We start from the raw sequence: 18,602 nt of genomic DNA, 5'->3' as shown, positions 1-18,602 counted from the left end.
CGTGGGCAATCCGGATCCAATGAGACAAATCACAATCTCAACGTGATACGGTCACACTTACAAGCGCAATGAAGCGTCTCCAATTTAAAATACCTTCATTAATCACAAGTTGCAGTTAAACCATGTTCTTAACAAGGAACAAAATATATTAGAAGTCAGGTTGAAATGACATTTAACGTTTTGTTCAATTTAAAACTAAGCCTCTTCTCCATCTACGTGACTTGCGATGGTGATGGATCGTATTATAAGACACTCACTTAAACAAATCACTTTCGGTTAGCAACTTAACATTAATTCCCGAATTCAAGTTTCCTTATTTCCCTCTAAGATTCTTATATTAAATAATTGCGCAGAGAAAACTGTCTTCCGTCTTGTTTTTTGATACGACAATAAAGACATAAAGATGCTTCAAGGAAACGTAACATAGCTGGTCGTGTAGGCAGGCGTATAAAATGTATGTCTCTTGTTTGATTATTGTGGATGCTATTCTCGTGTATCATAAAATGTGTGATCATGGCACTCAAATTGAATGATATAAATATCTCATCCAAGTTTATATGAAGCATACGACACACTGGAATATAGTGTATAAAGGAGTGAAAAGCATGTGTTTGATACAACAACTAGTTTAGAGAAAAAGTGAGATAGTGACACCATGGTTTCTATAACACAATCAAACTAACAATCAACCAGAGCATGTCTGCAAACTTAAAATTTATTACCAGGTGTACTTTCATATAAGCATACTTATGTGTATATTTCACACATACATCAATGAATGTTATATGAATATATATACATATGTGCAGAAAATTGAAATAAGGAAGCTGCCAACTATTGGCAAGTGACTAAATATTTTAAAACTATCGTTAAAAATATTATATCATTTTTGTAAACATATAATTTTTGCATATTTTAACATTTAATTGTGCAAATAATTTCATAAAGAAACAGCCGCAGATTTAAGCGGCCTGCCGATCTATAGTTCGGTAAACAAACGGTAGACATCAACAATCAAATAAATAAACGCAGTCACGTTCGGTAGAAGATCAGTTCTGTGTGGTAAACGTTTCGTCACCATGACGTCATGGCACTCAACCACTTCTCACCAGTTTCATTCGTGTTCTCGATAACCAAGTTCCTGACTTTGGACGCACCATCCAAACAAGTTCCAGCACTTCTTTGCGTTTGTACTAATCCCAATAAGTGAGGGGTGTAATCGTCATTGAAGTCATTTTTGGCGGCAAAACTTTCCCGCTACGCCCTCTCTTCCCGCCAAAACAAGAGAGAGGGGACCTAGGGTTCCGTTGCGATCGTCTTCCTCGAGTGAGCGAAGGCGAGAGAGAGGGAGGGAGGGAAAGAGGAGCAGGAGAGACGGCAATATCTCCGTTACCGTGATATCGAGGAAGAAGGAGAAGGAGAAGAGGATGGACGCTTTTGGAGGATTTTCGGTTGATCACGCCGGGGTTCGCGTCGAGAATGCCTTCCTGGAGTTCCTCAAAAAGTATGAATCTCATTGTCTTTCATGATTCCATCTGGGAAGCCTAACATTAGCGTCATTATTATTTTTTATTGTTGGGTTTGTTTCACCATATTTGTCGCTTTGAATTCCTACATTGTCAACAAGTCTTTGTTTAACCTAAACCTACGTGAAGTCCAGAAGCCCTCGCCATTTATCTTCCATCTTCACGGCAATCGGATCTTTCCATTCACCCATGTTTAAACAATGCCAGCCAGTCGATTGGAACGACAGAGACAATTCCATCGTTTTCTCATTAGAAAAGATAAAGGCGTTATCAATCCGTTGATTTTCGTTACTTGTTGGAAAGGAAATTGTTTCTTTGATACAATAGCCCGATTTCGGTCTTCAGTACTTGAACTAGGTAGGTACTTTTAATGCTTCTTGGGGCTTGAATTATTTCAGCGTTCTCGCAAGAGCATCCTATTCTTTCGGATTTCACACTCAATGCAAAAAATTACACGTGTTTTTCCGAGGGATGGCAAACTTCGTTTTGGTGTTATACAATGCATCAGGACTGGTAGAACATGTTACGCTTCCGATGTCGCTTCTGCGCTTTTGTTAAAACACAGTGAATTACTTCCTCCCATTTTAATAAAGAGCGAAAAATATTTTCCCTCTGGCATTCTCTGCGGACAATGTCTAATTTTGGCTTCTGCTTGGAACAGCTTCAAATTGGATACTGGAGAACTTTTCTATGAAACTGAGCTTGAAAACATGAAAGCCAAAGAATCCACAACGATGTTCATTGATTTTTCACATGTCATGAGGTTCAATGACATTCTCCAACGGACGATATCTGACGAATACCTGAGGTCAGTTAAAGCTTCATCTCTCTCTCTCTCTCACTCACATTAAGTCATTAACATGCTCGCATGCACATGCATGCACGTTTTGGACATATTTTCTGAGAAGAGAAAACATATTTTTTGCAGGTTTGAGCCTTACCTAAGGAACGCTTGCAAAAGGTTTGTAATGGAACAGAGGCCAACATTTATCACCGAAGATGATCCCAACAAGGACATCAACGTTGCATTCTACAACATTCCTCTTCTGAAAAGGTAATAAATGCACTGGTAATGTTTGGAAAGAAGGCATAAATTCGACAAACGCATCAAAAGAAAGAGGCTAAGAGTGCATGGTGTCCCGTCTTCTAATGTCATAATATTGTTCGTGTCTGACTCGATTTTCCATACCCTTGTTGACTTCATTTAGATTTGATGCCTGCGTTTCTTTTTTGAAACTTTACCTTGTTTTGTCTCTTTGGACATTTCTTTGAATTCATTCTTAGATTGTTTTTTGGATCTATTCTTAATTTCTCATGGTGGGTCATGCTTTGTTTTTGTAGGCTGAGAGACCTGAAAACTGCAGAGATTGGAAAACTGGTATCTGTAACTGGTGTTGTTACCCGAACAAGTGAAGTCCGGCCAGAACTTCTGCAAGGCACCTTCAAATGCTTGGAATGTGGTGGAGTAATCAAGAATGTGGAGCAACAATTTAAATACACAGAGGTAGTCCTCTTCTTAATGAATGTTTGACTTAAATTTTATTTGAAAACTGTAAATAATTTAAAAGATCAAGAGAACACATGATGGCTTCTTTGTCGTCATGCCTTTTAGTGCGGAATCACTGAAAGTCTGTGAATTTTTCTGAATACCTCGTTAGGTGATGCTTATAGGATCCTTATATCAGATCCAAGCATTGAACCAAAAATTTGGTTGGATTGTTCTTTAAAAGAAGGTTCGGCTTAGTTTTTGACTAAGACATTTTTCCAATGGTCCATGGCTGCCTTAGTACGTGAAAGACTGAAGGGTCTTAATGGACATAATGGACTTGAGTTTGCCTGTTAGTGGCGTTATTGTGCTAAGCTTGAGCTCTAGTTTATGTAGAATCCTGGTACTTTATTTGGTGCTCGTTACAAATACTTTAAGTAACGATGCTGGTTGTTGTTGCAGCCAATCATATGTGTCAATGCAGCTTGCACAAACAGAAACAAATGGGCACTTCTACGGCAAGAAAGCAAATTCGCTGACTGGCAAAGGGTTCGGATGCAAGAGACCTCTAAAGAGATACCTGCTGGTTCTCTTCCTCGCTCCTTGGATGTCATCCTTCGGCACGAGATAGTTGAGCAAGCAAGGGCCGGCGACACGTAAGGCTGTGTTATATTTAGTGTTCTCTTCTATAAAAATTTCTCATTTTATTTAATCTAGTTTGTAGGTCGTGCTTCAGTTCAAGCCTGTTAACTGTGGATCCATTAATCATTCAAAAATTTCCCTCGTTGTCCTAATTCCTAGCCAATGTGAACTAACAGTGGATCCATTAATCATTCAAAAATTTCCCTCGTTGTCCTAACTCCTAGCCAATGTGAACTTTACGTTTAACATCAGTTTTTCAAATATTCAATGTTTATGTGGATAAAATTCTACATTTTCATGAAACAGTCATTCGAGGTTAGTTTTTTTTGGCTGGCTTTTCATTTCTTGAATATTTCTAATTAGATTGATTTCTCACTATCTCTTGCTTCCTTTGACAAATGTATATTTCATCCTTTAGGGTCATCTTTACGGGCACATTAGTGGTGATACCAGATATTTCTGCACTAGCTTCTCCTGGTGAGAGAACGGAATGCCAAAGGCAAAAGCCCCAGCGACAGCCTTTATCTGGAGGACATGAAGGTGTTGGTGGGTTACGGGCACTGGGAGTGAGAGATTTATCATATCGACTTGCTTTCATTGCAAACTCGGTCCAGGTCAGATGCGTCTCAAGATCTGACCTGCAATTCCAAATTGCTTATCTGTATTTCCTAAAAGGATTCATTTAGGTGAAGATGCAAAATATGTCATTCCACTTCACAAGATCTTGTTATTCAACTTTTCTGATGTCTTGCATCAAATGTGAATTAAATTAGATCTGTTAAGATCATCAAGCCATTTTACTCAAGTTGTTTTGGACCTCAATTGAGCCCAGTTGTACATGAATAAATTTGGATTCTTAACAAACCAAGTGCTCACTTAAAGTCTCTTGCTGTTGTCAGGTCTCCACTGGAAGAAGGGATGGGGACTTCAGAAGTAGGAAGAAGGACATCGATGAAGATTATGTGGAACATTTCTCGGTATTGTTTACCACTGAATTCTGTTTGTAATCAACATTGATATTTTCTTAAATTGTAACTATTACCTGTGTGCTTTTCTGTCTTTTCAATTTTGGTCTGTCTTTTTATGCATATATTTTAAGTGTTTGAATTGGCCATAATTCTGCTATCAAGTGGAGAATTTATTTCTGTTGTTTTTCTCCTTGTAGGCAGAGGAGATGGATGAAATACAGAGAATGAGGAACACTCCTGACTTTTTTAACAAGCTTGTGGATAGTGTTGCCCCAACAGTATTTGGCCATCAAGATATTAAACGAGCGATATTACTCATGCTGATAGGAGGAGTTCACAAATTTACCCATGAAGGCATCAACCTAAGAGGAGATATAAATGTCTGCATTGTTGGGGATCCTAGTTGTGCAAAGTCCCAGTTCCTGAAGTAGGTGCAAGAAATTTCTTTACATCTTATGTTCTCTAGCTTGCAAATGTATAAAATAAATGTTTGTTTTAGTGTTCACAGAAACCACACTAGCTGTTGGGCAACACTCTTCCATTTTTTATAAACCTAACTTGGTCTACAATTGACACAATGATCAATGTTGAGGATAGTCCAACTTAATTTTGTGCTGATGCAGTTGCACCAGCTACCTGGAAGTCAAATGATTAGGCAGCTTAGCTCGGTTGTCCACTCTGAGCTAGGAGTCCTTTTTCAGTTTTACCTAGGTTTTCATTTTCATAAAAGGTATTAGTTTCCCTATGGTCCTGACTTTTGTTGTTGGATTTTTTCTGAAAGCTCAGTCTGAGATACTTGAGTCGATGACTTCTCTTGGGAAACATGTAGCACTATTAAGTGGTTTTCGTGAGTTTCTCTGACCTATTTTATTGCATCACTGACTCCGACATGAGGCCTTTAGAAATCATCACAGCCTTAGCTTGTCAGTTGAATGTCATCTAGAGGCAAATATATGTACAATTTTCAACAAATTTTACTGGAGAATTTTTTTTTTTCCTTCTGTTTCTAAAAGTTTTAAAATACCATGCTGGTGTACAAGTGGTACCTTTAGTAATTTATACTAGCTGCCCTATCCATAAACAAGAGCATGAAGACATAAAATTTATTCTTTCACTTCTGGAAGCTGCTGGAACATTATTAATGATACATCTTTTCAGGTATGCAGCAGGTTTAGTTCCGCGTTCTGTATATACCTCTGGAAAATCTTCCTCTGCTGCAGGATTGACTGCGACTGTAGCCAAGGAACCTGAAACAGGAGAGTTCTGCATTGAGGTAATGATTGCTGTTGTATATTCTGCTTTCGAGCATACTAATTCATCGATCCTATTAAAAAAGTGAAACAGTTTCTCATGGAAGAGGAATATCTCTTTTATGAACCCTCAGGCTGGTGCACTGATGCTTGCTGATAATGGCATATGTTGTATTGATGAATTTGATAAAATGGACATCAGGGACCAGGTATTTTACTTATCTGTCTTTTGTGCTGAATTGAGTTTTTCAATGTCTAGTTCTCTGATTGAGCTATGAATTCTGAAAGGTTGCCATTCATGAAGCCATGGAACAACAGACTATAAGCATTACAAAAGCAGGCATCCAGGCCACACTCAATGCTAGAACATCAATCTTAGCAGCTGCTAATCCAAATGGTGGGCGCTATGATAAATCGAAGCCACTGAAGGTGAAATTTCTTTTAGCATGGCAAGTCTCTTTTAGTTTTTTACGTTATTGTGTAGTAGGAGTTTACCTGCCTAAGTTTTTATTTTAGAGGTTTAGTTGGCAAAAGGTTGCTGGTTCGCCCTTTTCTTTTGCTGATTGACTTTTCAAGTACCAACTTGTTCAGCTTCCTCAGCTCCATATTCCATTTACCAAACAAATTTAGATAATATTGTTAAGAATGTTATTTACCAGGATATCCAGTGCAGTCTATTTTTAATGAGAATGAGACTCATGTAACGAACTAGAAATGTAAAATGTTTATGAAGAAGTGGATCTCATGAGTTATTGAGTTTTGGGTAATGAATAGTCGGAACAGAGTTGCATCTGATCAGTTTCATCACAGTACCTTTCTAGTCTATCCATATTTATGTCAAGGTGACTGCCTATTAACTGACCTGTTAATTGCTATTCAAGAACCTTTTTATTTATCTAGTTAATTAGGCTGTCTGGTACTTTGAATTTCTAGTAGCTTTTGACTATCACATGAGAATTGATGGGCGCTCAGATCTATTTTCCTCTATAAAACTAGAGATTAATGCAGTCATTTAGAATGTAGAGACATTTTTGTAATCCAATTCTATACTTATTATCTTGATTTGAATTGGCAACCGGATCAGTTCTACATAATTACATATAGTCTGAAGACCCTGGACCCAGCATGTCAATTCTTTTACTCATGACTAACTGGTTGTCAAATGCTCTTTCTGTGATGCAGTATAATGTGGCCCTTCCTCCTGCCATCCTTTCTCGGTTTGATCTTGTCTATGTAATGGTTGATGAGCCGGACGAACAGGTTGATCAGTATATTGCTGCTCACATTGTTAGAGTTCATCAGAAGCAAGAAAATGCTCTTTCTCCAGCTTTTACAGAAGCACAGGTCCAGCGGTATATCGGATATGCAAAGACACTAAAACCCAAGGTACGTTATCCTGTTTTTCTTCTTGTATTCCGAAAAATCAGATAGATATCACTATCATTTATCCTGTTTTTCTTGTTGTATTCCGAAAAATCAGATAGATATCACTATCATTTAATGCTTCAGAATACGGTGGGTGCTTGGAGTTTGTTTCTGAAACTACCATTTCAGTTACAAAGAAGTATATGTTGCACCTATTTTCTGTTCCAGTATATGTTCTTTGTACTTACATTATTTTGTCCATTGCAGGTAAGTGCTGAAGCTAGAAAAGTTCTGGTGGACTCATATGTAGCTCTTCGTAGGGGAGATGCCGCTCCAGGAAGCAGAGTTGCTTATCGCATGACCGTGAGGCAGTTAGAAGCATTAATCAGATTGTCCGAAGCTATTGCACGGAGTCATTTGGAGCTTCAGGTTAGGCAGCAAAGTACACTTTTGATACCATAATCTTGATGTCCATCTTCTTGAATTTTGAATTCATCCATCCATGTCTTGTATGTGGAAGTTTGGGAAACATTTGTATACTGCTAGGGAAGTGGTAAATGATCTTTTCATGCATCGGAAGTTCATATGAATGTGACAAACTGAAATTTGTCTTGGTTGCATATTGATTGATCATATCATGGTTAAGCATCAAATTTTAGCACATATTCATTATTTAGCTCATCCTTTTTCAAAATGCAGGTGAAACCAAGCCATGTTCGGTTGGCAGTGAGACTTCTGAAAACATCCATAATCAGGCAACTATCTTTTCAGATGTAATTAGGAATTTACAGTTTTGCTAATGCAATTTGAGCTGAATGTGTTCTATTATCCTTTTTTAACAGTGTTGACTCAAACGAGATTGATTTGTCTGATTTCCAAAATGATCAACAAGACGAGGCAACTAAAGCTTCCGATGATGGAACTGCTCAGCCAAGCAATGCTGATCACGGTGAGTTGAAAAAAAAAAAATCGAAAAGAATTTCTCACTAGATTAACTGTCTTAGCTTAGAATCTTAGACACTTGACCTGCACTGCACATTCCAGTTTCTTTTGTTGAGCTTTGCACAAGTCCAGTCCTGTTTTGCTGTCTACAATTGCCTACGTGAGTGAATTGTGAGAAAAAATTGTCTTTTGAGGCAATATTTTAAAACTCAGCCTACTATGGTGGGTTCTGGGTTATGTTAAGATACAGGAAATACTTGCACAGTCCTAGTCTGCTGACTGGGATTTAGCAATGACCAAGTTGATATGTACATCTGGTCTACTCATGCCTTCTGTTCGTCAACTTTCCCATCTTCCTCATGTAACTTGCCCGGTTGGTAGCTTTTATACTTTCAAAATAATTTTATACCCTAGGAGAATAATAACAGAAATCCTTGTGCGATATTCAGGGAATTATTGCCAATATCATGTCACGCCCAATTCTAATTGGTCAAAGCAGGTTCTGCTTTTTGAGTAACCTGGCCGTGTGCCAATCCAGCCAAGTCATATGATTCTCTTAACTCACCTTTTTATTCTCTCACTGCTGTTGCATGAAGTTAATTTTGTTGCTGATCACCTTTGCTAACTTTTTGTTACCATCAAAATCTTCAGCGAGTGACGGATCTGAAAACCAGCAAAAGAGGAAACTGCTGATAAGCCAGCAGAGATTTCAGAAAATTACACATGCATTGGTTATGCATCTCCGTGAGCATGAAGAGCTTGCTGAAGATGGTAATCAGTTCTCTACTTTGTCCTTACATTTTCCCCTTTGTGGCACTCGTTTTAATCTTCACATGCTTCTGTATTAGAATTGGTGAGAAGAAGATTCTTCATTTAATGCTTTAATTTTGTTTCTCGACCTGTTTCAACAAGTGCCTGTTTCTTTTGTTGAAAGATGACAAAATTATACAGCTCTGATGGGCTTGTGTATTGGTTCTGAATTTGTGTCTTGTTGGACCACTAGAAAACCAGTCCAGTTGCTGATTGGGCTGGTTTTGGGGTTGTTCCTTGGAGTAACGATTCAGCATCGCAAAATAAACTACTGATGTTTTTTGTGCATGTACATTCTTAAATTAATATTCCCCACCATAAATGCTTTAGATTCATTTTTCTCTGTTAACTACAGGTAATCAATTGGCTGGGATGAGACAAGGAGAGTTGATTCAATGGTATATAGAGCAGCAGAATGCTGCAGGGTCCTTCAATAATCTTGACGAAGTGGTTGAGGAATATAAATGTCTTAGAGCAATCATAGAGGTATTTCTGAACTTTCTCCATTTGTCTTGGTGATCACCTCTAATGGGCTTATAATTGTTTCGAGAATTCTACATTGGAAGTTTAATGGATATGGACTATGTACACTGAATCAGTTTCCATCGAATATTGTGTCCAAGTTTGCAATGTCACTGTTGGTTTCGTGCCTCGCACTGAATTCAGTGTTCATCGTGCTAGTTCCTTTTGTACGTATAGGTTCATGCTCAGTGTCCTGTACGAACAACCAGCATTCGTTTCTTACTGTCACGTTCAATCGCTGTTGCCTTATAGTCAAGGAGCAATGAAGCCACCGACCCTCCAAACTCGAATACTTGTTTAGTTTAGGGGCTTCTTTTTTTTTAGATACTGTCAGCAGGAAAGCCGTGTATTGTGCCGGTTATAGCCATGGCCATGAACTTGATCTGTGACGTCTTGCTTATTATTGTCAGTCTGTCTTATTGATCCTTCTCTTTTCTTTTCTCCCTTTTTTTTTTTATCTCTTTTCGTACTTAGGAAAATGGATTTGTTTTCTGTGCAGAGGTTAATAAAAAACGAAGGTCATTTGATCGTCATCGACGATGGTAGTTCAACTGCAGAGACGGCATTGGCTGAAGAAAGTGAAGAAACAAGGTCATCGGTCACTGATAAAAGGATTCTGGCAGTGAATCCCAACTTTGTCATTGAATGAGCTCAAGTCAAGAAACGACGTTTCCTCACCACTTGTTTAACTAGATGGCGACAGAGAGTAGTTTCATTATTGTGTGTACCATGTAACATAAGTATTCCTAACGGATCTGATTTTTTTCCCCTTGTAGTTCAACATGCCAAACGCAATCTGTTACAGAGTTCAACCAGGCTCTGCAACCAAGAGTTTTCTTCCATATATATTTCAACTTCTTCAGAAAAGAGCGGAGAACTATTCTGGCGATCGAATATAAATGTATTATTTTTATCGTTTGATATAACGGATACACTCAAGAGCCTTTGAATTCTACATCACCCGGAGGAAGAGATGAGTTTAATACTCGAGCCACATTCAAATTAATTCTTTATGGAAAATTGAAATAATTTAATAATTGACAAATGAGTGATTAAAATCATTTAAATTTCTTACTAAATGCAATAATGTTAAAACAATAGTACCTCATAGGGGACAAAGTCCCCATCAGGGAGTCCTGCCTTGTCTGGTTGTACCTCCGGGACCACGAGGCTAAAAATGGCATAGGCCCCAAAATGAATGAGCAACAACAGTTGCATCAATCTTCTTTGCCAGTTCACTCTTTTCTGGAATAAATCATGGCCATCAATGGAACCACTCTTTAATCGGGACTTTTTTACTCCCACCAAAAAGTTTACGATTAATGCTGTTGATGTTGAACCATCCATCCTTAAAATGAACGCACCGGATCATAGATCGCTTTGAAAAATAGTATTCAGCATATTTATGCAATTGGGATACTCCATAATATCGGAGATCCCAACATCCGTGCTCTGATTTCTTCTGCCACAAACTGGGGACCTCAAAATCTTTAAGATCCCATCGACATGAATGGTATTTAGAGCATGTAAAATAAACTCCAAAAAAAGACAAGCAGGATGGCCTCATACCCTTAACTCCCTTCTTTCTCTCCATAAATCACGCATAAACGTAACATTAAAGCTTGCGAAATGGAGCGGGAGCAATATTTACCCTGGTCAATTAACTGTGAGTACTTTCTGGACTGTGTTCGGCTGGTGAGCGTTCAGGTACTTAACTATAATAGTGCGTCCCGGACATGTGCATGGACGGCCGCTAACTATTCACCATCAGGCAGCAGGACTCATATTACCTTGGTGGTAACTGAAGACTCATGCTAAAAAAAGCCATGGCAAAGTAGCTTGCCCTGTCCTGCAAACAGGACAAAAAACCAGCCTTACATGAAGGCGATGGCAGATCCAGCCACGACACGACCCCATAGACAGCTTCCCCACGCTGTTGGCGTCGGCGCAGTACTCCCATTTAATTTCAACATATGTCAGTGATACTCTCATGAGAACGCTCTTTGATTGTGTCCGTGTTTATCTTGTTTAACTCCAGAATGAAAATTATTCCTGCGGAAATTTTTTGTCAATATATAAGTTTCTGGCTGCTTTTTCATAGTTTTGATGCAAAGAGCATGTTGTGGATTGAATTAATTCAGACTTACAAAAGAGAAAGAGAGGGAGAGATTTCCAGTTATGGTAAATAACAGATATTGCGTCTTCATCTTGTGATTCATAATCACAATGTTATGTGCACTTCCAGGTGAATGGCAGGACAACCCCACCACCCAAATTAGAGTGAATCCCTCTTCTTCAGCATCCACGACTGTGTTGGTGCCTCGGAGATTCACCCACTCTGCATGTAAACAGTGAATTGCTGCATCCCCATTTGCAGTACAAGGGACGACGCCATTGCCATGGCTGGCAGCAGTAATCAGCTGCCGACTGGCCGCTGATCCGACCAGTGCACCATCACCCCTTTGTGCCACATAGTAAGTTGCCAAGAAACCTGCTTTCGTTTTGAAATTCGCTTCCCTGCTTTTGTTTATCTCTCCACTCCAGAACGCTTCCTTGAATCTCATCGTTTATGTTAATGTAATAGTTTTTCAAAAGGTTTTCACTCTCTACTGCCGCTTACCGTGTTGCTTCCTGCGTCGTCTACATTTCCTAGCTACTGTGGTTACTCTGTGTCCCACAAACACAGGATTATATTAAATCTTTAAGAATCAGGAGCTACACTGGTAAATGAACCCTGATCCCATCAAGCTTAGGGAATGCTTAAAGAAAAAATGAAATCCAATCAACTTCAAATCCTGGACCCAATTCCAACTATGCAGAATCCACTTCGGTCAGATTTGATTACTGCCTGAACCCGTCCATCCCCTTCACATGCACCCACCGAAAATTATGTGTGGTCTTTAAACACTTCATAGATCTTAGCTTCTCCATTTGAAACACCAAATATTCAAGACGTTGGATGTTTTGGATATTAAAAGTTTAGGGTTTGCACCCTAAAGTTTGTGGTTTTGAGTCCTTGAACGTAGGCAAGTTTGTGTACATACGCAAAGGTGGGTTTTCAAGTGAGTTGTAAGGGACAGTGATGGCCGTGCATTTGATTTTGAAAGCTTACCTTCTTCCTTCATGGGCCCAACCATTTATTAGATGATCAGCAGTCTATCCCTTCCATTTTGTCACCCTCTTACGAGTGTTCATAACATCCCATATTGAATCGAACCGGCCGTGATTCATTTGCGAATCAAGGAGTATTTCATCCTACTACCCAGTACAAAAGTGAATCTGGCTATGTACGCGTTAAGTTATTGATGCATGAAATTTTTGTGCGCCAATATGGTAAATGACGAAAAAGGTCATTGTTAATAAAAAAAAAAAGATAACTTTTTGTTGGCACAAAGTTATAGTGTTTACATGAATCAAACTGACGACCACAAATTCAATAAACATTCTGCCAAGGACAAGGGTAAAATATAAACAGAATTCCACTGGCTTGGTCTGGCCATTGGGAGGATTCTTTTTTGGACCGTTGATAAATTATGGCTTTGAATGCCATTCCTTTCAAGTATTGCGTGTAAGGAACAAACATATGTCCATGATTCCATGTGATGGATAACTTTGAAGTGGACCTCCAACCATTATTCGCCAATAATTTTGTCCGTAATTTCCACCAGCACCAAGCTTAGAGAGAGAGAGAGAGAGAGAGAGGTGAGTAATTAAGAAGAAATTTGAAAGTGATGCCATGTGGAAGACATTATAATCTGCTATCATGAGGAATAAATTTTTGCCAACGGTGTTTCTTTGTCCGGATATGAAGTTTTTCTATGTTGTATAGTTGGCGTGTGGTACGAAATTGTTAAATTCTATTTTCTTTTCTTGTTGGGTTTTAATTTATGCAAAGTAATGGTAGAAGATCCATGGATTTCTTACATTTTAGAACGTGATTTTTTTTTTCCCTTCTGAGTTTACTGTTTTCTTTTTTAAGTCCTCTAGCTTAGTCCTCGTTTGACGGATGTTTCTAGTCTAGTTTTAAATTTTGCGTATTACGGTATGTAAGAATATTTAAAATTAAAACCACAAAGAGAGGACTGCAAGCACTCCACTTGAATTCCTGAGCCATCTAATCTGATCTTTATGTAATCATTTGATATTTATATATAAAATTATTGGATTTCTCTAGCAAGGATTGGCATAAGAAATCCTCGCTTCTCATGGTAAACGCATGGTGTCCGAGGGAAAGGAGGCCGCCCATTGCTTTCATGAGGTGGCCTTGAAGAGAAGAGATTCCTCTTTCTTCCTCCCTTTTCCTATCTCTCTCTCTCTTTCTATATATATATATATATATTGGATTCTCTGGTCAGATTTGGCAGGAAAATCCTCGGTTCTCATAGCAAACACATGGTGTGTGAGTGAAAGAAGGATGCCGGATGCATTCATGGGGTGGCCTTCAAGCGAAGAGATTCCTCCTTGCGAAGGAATCTACCTTCTCTCTCTCTCTCTCTCTCTATATATATATATATATATATATATATATATATATATATATATATATATATATATATATATATATATATTCATGAACTGTCCAGCACATGCCGTTGTGTCTTTTTTTTGAAAAAAATGACTTCATAAATGACGTCAGAATTTTCAAATCCATATGTTTCAGAAATGGCATATCAATGCAATTTCGTAACTCCTTATATTTGAAGATTATGACAAATTAATTCAGGTTTGTCAAAATTTTGTTTTATACGCTCTTTCAATTGAACATTGTGAACCCATCCATATGATTGAATCTCTGAAAACATAATGAAATCCAAGCGGACAACCATAAACTTGGGTGGCAGAATATATATATATATATATATATATATATATAGAGAGAGAGAGAGAGAGAGAGAGAAAGTCCACTCATCAAAGCTTGAAAGTTGATTTTCCAATTCAAGTTCCAAATCCCAATCAAGTACACAAGTGGATACAGGGGCCTCCCCTCCCCCACAGAGAGGAAAAGAACCAGCAGGGACAAAACCACGAAAGAATGATAAATTACAGTATAACAACTTGCATGATTATTGAACAAAACAGACATGAATGAGACGAGGCAGCAGACAAGCAGTATTTGCAATTATGGAGAAAGGAAGAAGGAAGAAGAAGAATTCATGGGGGTGAAATGAATTAAGCCACGAATTCACTGTGGCATCCTTCATTTCTTCTCTGCCTCGTCGGTTTTCTCTGCAGCCGGAGAAGGCTCCGGTGCCGGCTCCTCCTTCTTCTCAACCACGGCCTCTACCTCCTTGCACTCCTCCGGCGGCGGAGGTGGAGCTGCTTCATCCTCTTTTGTGGCCGACTTCTCTGGCTCTTCTGCCGCTGGTGCTGGAGTTGGCTCCGCCACCGGGGCCTCCGCCGGCTTCTCCTCCACCGGTATGAAGGTAGAGACCTTCTCGAAGATGAAGAAGACGGTGGTTGAGACCAGAGCAGGCCCGTACTTGCTAGATGCTTCACATGCGTGCTTGGATCCGGGGAACTCTGCTCAATTACCATGTTGGTCATGTCAATAAAGCAACATCATTCATCGTTCTTCTTTTTCCATTTTTATTCCCTCAATATTTCTGAAAATATGTATCACATAATTCATCTATAATTTTCTTGGAAATCGCAAGGCTTTTATACGTCATGAGCCATTGATTCTTGCACACTTTAAAACTATCTTTTTGTTTGAGCACATATATTTTTTCAATACTTGTGCAAATCTTTTCATTTTCTTCAACCATTCAATCACTTGAATGTATACAACCCATAGTGTTCATACTTTACGGGTCGTCGGCGGTTCTTTGAAATTCAATTGTACAGATGTTTCAAAGCCTCTAAATTTCTCTCTATAAAAAGAATCACCGAAAACGAATCTATTGATGAAATTTCACGAAAGATGAAAGGATTGCTCTATATCAGACATCCGATTTCGACCATCGCTTTTCACTCGTGTGTATATATATATATATATATATATGTGTGTGTGAAGAGAAAAGCTAAAGAAATACATGTGAGATTACATACCGATTTTCGCCAACTCGTCGAGGAACTTTTGGACAGCTGCGGAGTGCTTCTTTAAGCCGGAGGCCTTACGCTCCTTAACAATTACCTGCAGCATCAACAACTACACCAAGTCACTAAAAATGTTACCTCCATAATTGGTCTACTCGTCCCCTACGCATATCCCTTCCAATATATATCTATATAAATATTCTCAAGTATCTGAACACGAAGATCATTTAAATCCCATGCCAATTTTCTTTCAAAGTTTGCTGTATACATGTATATTTAAAGATCACCTTGATCTCAGCAGATGAAGCCTCATATATCTCGATAACCTTCGGGTGCAGCTCCCCTTTCTTTTCTTCAAACTCCTTGTTGATTTCTTCCTGCACCCACCAAACTCAAACATCAGAATACGGCCATATCTTCCTTCTTCTACCACCAACTAATCGTGACATGAATCTTATGATGGGAAAAGAAAAAGTATAAGAAAAGACTGAAGAAACTGAGAAGAGATAACATCTAAGAGAGAGAGGGATCACTGGCCTTGGATTCATCGAAAGATTTGGTAGATTCAGCAGCTGCTTTCTTCTTGCTGGGCTTGTCGAAGTACTTTTTGATCTTGGGCAGAACCTTTTCCTTCCAGTAACTCATCTTCGCTCCTCCTTTGCCTTCTGCGGGCTTTCTCTTAAAACAGAGAGACCAAGATGGCAAGATCTAGCTGCCAAGAAGAGCTAAGATCAAAGAAGAAACTGAATGAATTGAAAGATCGGAGAACAACGTTCACACTTTTAAAGAACAAAAAATCTACCATATAGAGAAAAAAGAATACACGTACCAACTAACATATGAGAGAGAGCAAGAGAAGGAGAGCTGTCTGCTGAGGCTGTTAAGCCAACTGGCTGTCGAGTTCCTGGGGGAGAGGGACCAGGAATTATAGAACGCACGGTTGAACAAATCCCCCGCTTTCTTTCCTTTATTACGAGAACACCATGCGACCGTTGTGCAAGCTTCTGAATCAGATTGATGGAATAAAAGGCAACGTACGTCGGCCTATAAAAGCCCTTCTCTTCTTCTTCAAGGCTCTCGAGTTCTTGACAGCAGCCTGAATGTCACTTTCTGTTTATATTCACCTGTAAGAATATTCACTCTTCCAACATATGACCAACTTATCATGAATGCATAATATTTTCCAAAAATGATTTTTCAGGATGCTAAAATCTTGTTGGAAACCAAGTTTGACCATAGAATTAGCTTCAAAACCTTGTTTTTCCATGTGAAGTTGGTATCAAGTAGGTGTACATATGTTGCCTGGCATTGAAAGTAAGTTAAACTTGTATAAATATGAATGTAGTGATGAGCCAAAACCAAAAGTAAAGAGTGGTACTTTTTTCAACGTATGTGAAGGAAGAATCTTTTTTTTTTTCCTCCTTCATTTGTTCTCCCTATTGTTTAGTTTCACAAAAATTGCATAAAGAAACTCGAAAGAGATAACGCACGAGAGTTTCCTTGAGAAGCAAACTACAATACATCACAAAACATGAATCACTAAACATGGCAAGAGATGATTTAATAAGCTGGAGCTACCATTTTCACGTTCGAAAGTGACTTTTCTTTTCTTAAATTGCTTGTATCAGTGTCACCACCCAAAAAAATTTTGATCAAATGCATTAGTGACGCTATTTTTAATAACTTTCAGCATAAAACGTGAGCAAAGATCTTAATGAGCATTTGGATGGCACCCTCTTCTAATCCAGTTTTGTAAAACCTAGGTGTTTTTAATGAGTTTTAGAAACTTTGTTTATTTTGTTTATGTGGCACATCCGAAACTTGGTTTTTGAATTTCACTCTCTTCTACAAAACCAGGTTTTGTCAAATCTGAGTTTTCTTTAAAACCCATTTTGATGACATGCAAACACTCCAAAGCATGATTTTGAAGTGTCACCTAAACACCCCTACTGATGTAAAGACCTATTTTTTTATAGTGTAAATTTAGAATTTCAAATTTGAAGAGGTCAATAATTCAATACAGCCTAAAACATATGCACTCGTTTTTTTTTTTTCATTTTCCCCCTATTTTTTATTTACAATAAAAGGTTGCCCTAGGCAGGCGCTTTGCCAACCATGCAGCGACTTGTCGCATTGGAGAATTTTGAGGGGACCATATTTCGGGGCTCTGGGAAGGGGTGGATCTGTAATTAGGGAGAAAGGGAGGGGCAGAGAGATGGGTGGCGGGGCAGAGCTGTATCCGGCCTCAGCCACGGTGGCCCTTCTTCCCGATGGGTCCCACATGCCCTGATGTTAGCGTGTCCGTTTCCCCTTGCCCGTGGGCCCCACCTTCCACCTACAACCCTCCTCTCTCCCTCCACATGGCTTCGCTGGCCTCAAGCAAGAAGCTAAAACTCCCTTCACACTCCACAAACGCACACGGTCTTCCTCACTAATTACAGTACTGCCATGTCTTTGACCTGTTTTTATCCTCTCCCGATAATTAAGCTGTAAGTTGTGTCCTTTTTTTTAGAGGGCAAAATCGTCCTTCATGGCCTCCAAGGGTTCGGCACAACTGGTCGGATCAATGGTTTACAGAGCGCTAGTCATTGGTTCGATTCTCTTAAGAGTCAACCCACATAATTTGATTGGACTTCAAGGTCTATATTTGTTTTCAATTACAAATAATTTGATTGGTGGACTTGGAATTCTAAAAAACAATATCATAAATCACAAAAAGAACAAAAAAAAAAGTGTTTTCCATAACAATTGCATAGGACCCTCCTTGACATGCTGCCTGCAACAGCAATGCTTATACCAAAATCCCCAAATCAAAAATTTCAGTGGATTTATCTTCTTCATAAAACTTGAAAATTTATCTGGACCTGGATCGAGCCTCCATCGCTCGACCTGATCCACCGACGGCTTTCTCAAAGAAAGAGTACTTGAGTTGGGCATGGACATGGGCTCGGGCTATGCTCGATCGAGGCTAGGTTCAATGAGCTAGGTTATATGAACGGAAACCTGTTCCTATGCTTAGAAGGGTGCCCTACCATCTTTCATTTGTGAGATGTGA

General features: G+C 38.9%; 2 protein-coding genes across 3 annotated transcripts; one reads left to right on the top strand and one right to left on the bottom strand.

Annotated features, from left to right (window-relative positions):
* The first annotated feature begins 1,311 nt into the window (after window positions 1–1,311).
* On the top strand, window positions 1,312–10,437 carry LOC116263974 (DNA replication licensing factor MCM6). Its single transcript, XM_031643830.2, has 18 exons — window positions 1,312–1,504; window positions 2,188–2,334; window positions 2,455–2,580; window positions 2,868–3,030; window positions 3,475–3,668; window positions 4,073–4,268; window positions 4,554–4,631; window positions 4,820–5,049; window positions 5,781–5,895; window positions 6,007–6,081; window positions 6,161–6,301; window positions 7,055–7,258; window positions 7,505–7,666; window positions 7,937–7,992; window positions 8,080–8,186; window positions 8,831–8,950; window positions 9,345–9,475; window positions 10,011–10,437. The coding sequence occupies exons 1-18, from the start codon at window positions 1,428–1,430 to the stop codon at window positions 10,158–10,160; spliced, it is 2,472 nt and encodes an 823-aa protein (XP_031499690.1). The 5' UTR covers window positions 1,312–1,427; the 3' UTR covers window positions 10,161–10,437.
* A 3,982-nt stretch (window positions 10,438–14,419) lies between these two features.
* On the bottom strand, window positions 14,420–16,527 carry LOC116262085 (plasma membrane-associated cation-binding protein 1). Of its 2 annotated transcripts, none has more exons than XM_050075984.1 (5): window positions 16,377–16,527; window positions 16,081–16,272; window positions 15,835–15,920; window positions 15,560–15,644; window positions 14,420–15,031 (listed from the first exon to the last, which is right to left on the bottom strand). In XM_050075984.1, the coding sequence occupies exons 2-5, from the start codon at window positions 16,190–16,192 to the stop codon at window positions 14,709–14,711; spliced, it is 606 nt and encodes a 201-aa protein (XP_049931941.1). In that variant the 5' UTR covers window positions 16,193–16,272; window positions 16,377–16,527; the 3' UTR covers window positions 14,420–14,708. The 2 variants fall into 2 exon arrangements, with proteins under 2 accessions (XP_049931941.1, XP_049931942.1); XM_050075985.1 differs by having other exon boundaries at window positions 16,081–16,259; window positions 16,377–16,476.
* Between the last annotated feature and the right edge of the window lie 2,075 nt (window positions 16,528–18,602).

This window comes from Nymphaea colorata, chromosome 1 (assembly GCF_008831285.2).
Source record: "Nymphaea colorata isolate Beijing-Zhang1983 chromosome 1, ASM883128v2, whole genome shotgun sequence".
NCBI classification, from domain to species: domain Eukaryota; kingdom Viridiplantae; phylum Streptophyta; class Magnoliopsida; order Nymphaeales; family Nymphaeaceae; genus Nymphaea; species Nymphaea colorata.
Note: the sequence above shows the minus strand (reverse complement) of the source record. Positions and strands in the feature narration are given on the sequence as shown.

What these genes read in the sequence shown, in the direction of transcription:
- LOC116263974 (XM_031643830.2), top strand. Translation starts at nt 1,428, where the DNA reads ATGGACGCTTTTGGAGGATTTTCGGTTGATCACGCCGGGGTTCGCGTC. An exon ending in CAGGAGAGTTCTGCATTGAG is followed by an intron (nt 5,896 to 6,006) that starts GTAATGATTGCT and finishes ATGAACCCTCAG; the next exon opens with GCTGGTGCACTGATGCTTGC. An exon ending in GCCAAGCAATGCTGATCACG is followed by an intron (nt 8,187 to 8,830) that starts GTGAGTTGAAAA and finishes CAAAATCTTCAG; the next exon opens with CGAGTGACGGATCTGAAAAC.
- LOC116262085 (XM_050075984.1), bottom strand. Translation starts at nt 16,192, where the DNA reads ATGAGTTACTGGAAGGAAAAGGTTCTGCCCAAGATCAAAAAGTACTTC. An exon ending in TTTCGATGAATCCAAGGCCA is followed by an intron (nt 15,921 to 16,080) that starts GTGATCCCTCTC and finishes GGGTGCAGGAAG; the next exon opens with AAATCAACAAGGAGTTTGAA. An exon ending in CGACGAGTTGGCGAAAATCG is followed by an intron (nt 15,032 to 15,559) that starts GTATGTAATCTC and finishes GTAATTGAGCAG; the next exon opens with AGTTCCCCGGATCCAAGCAC.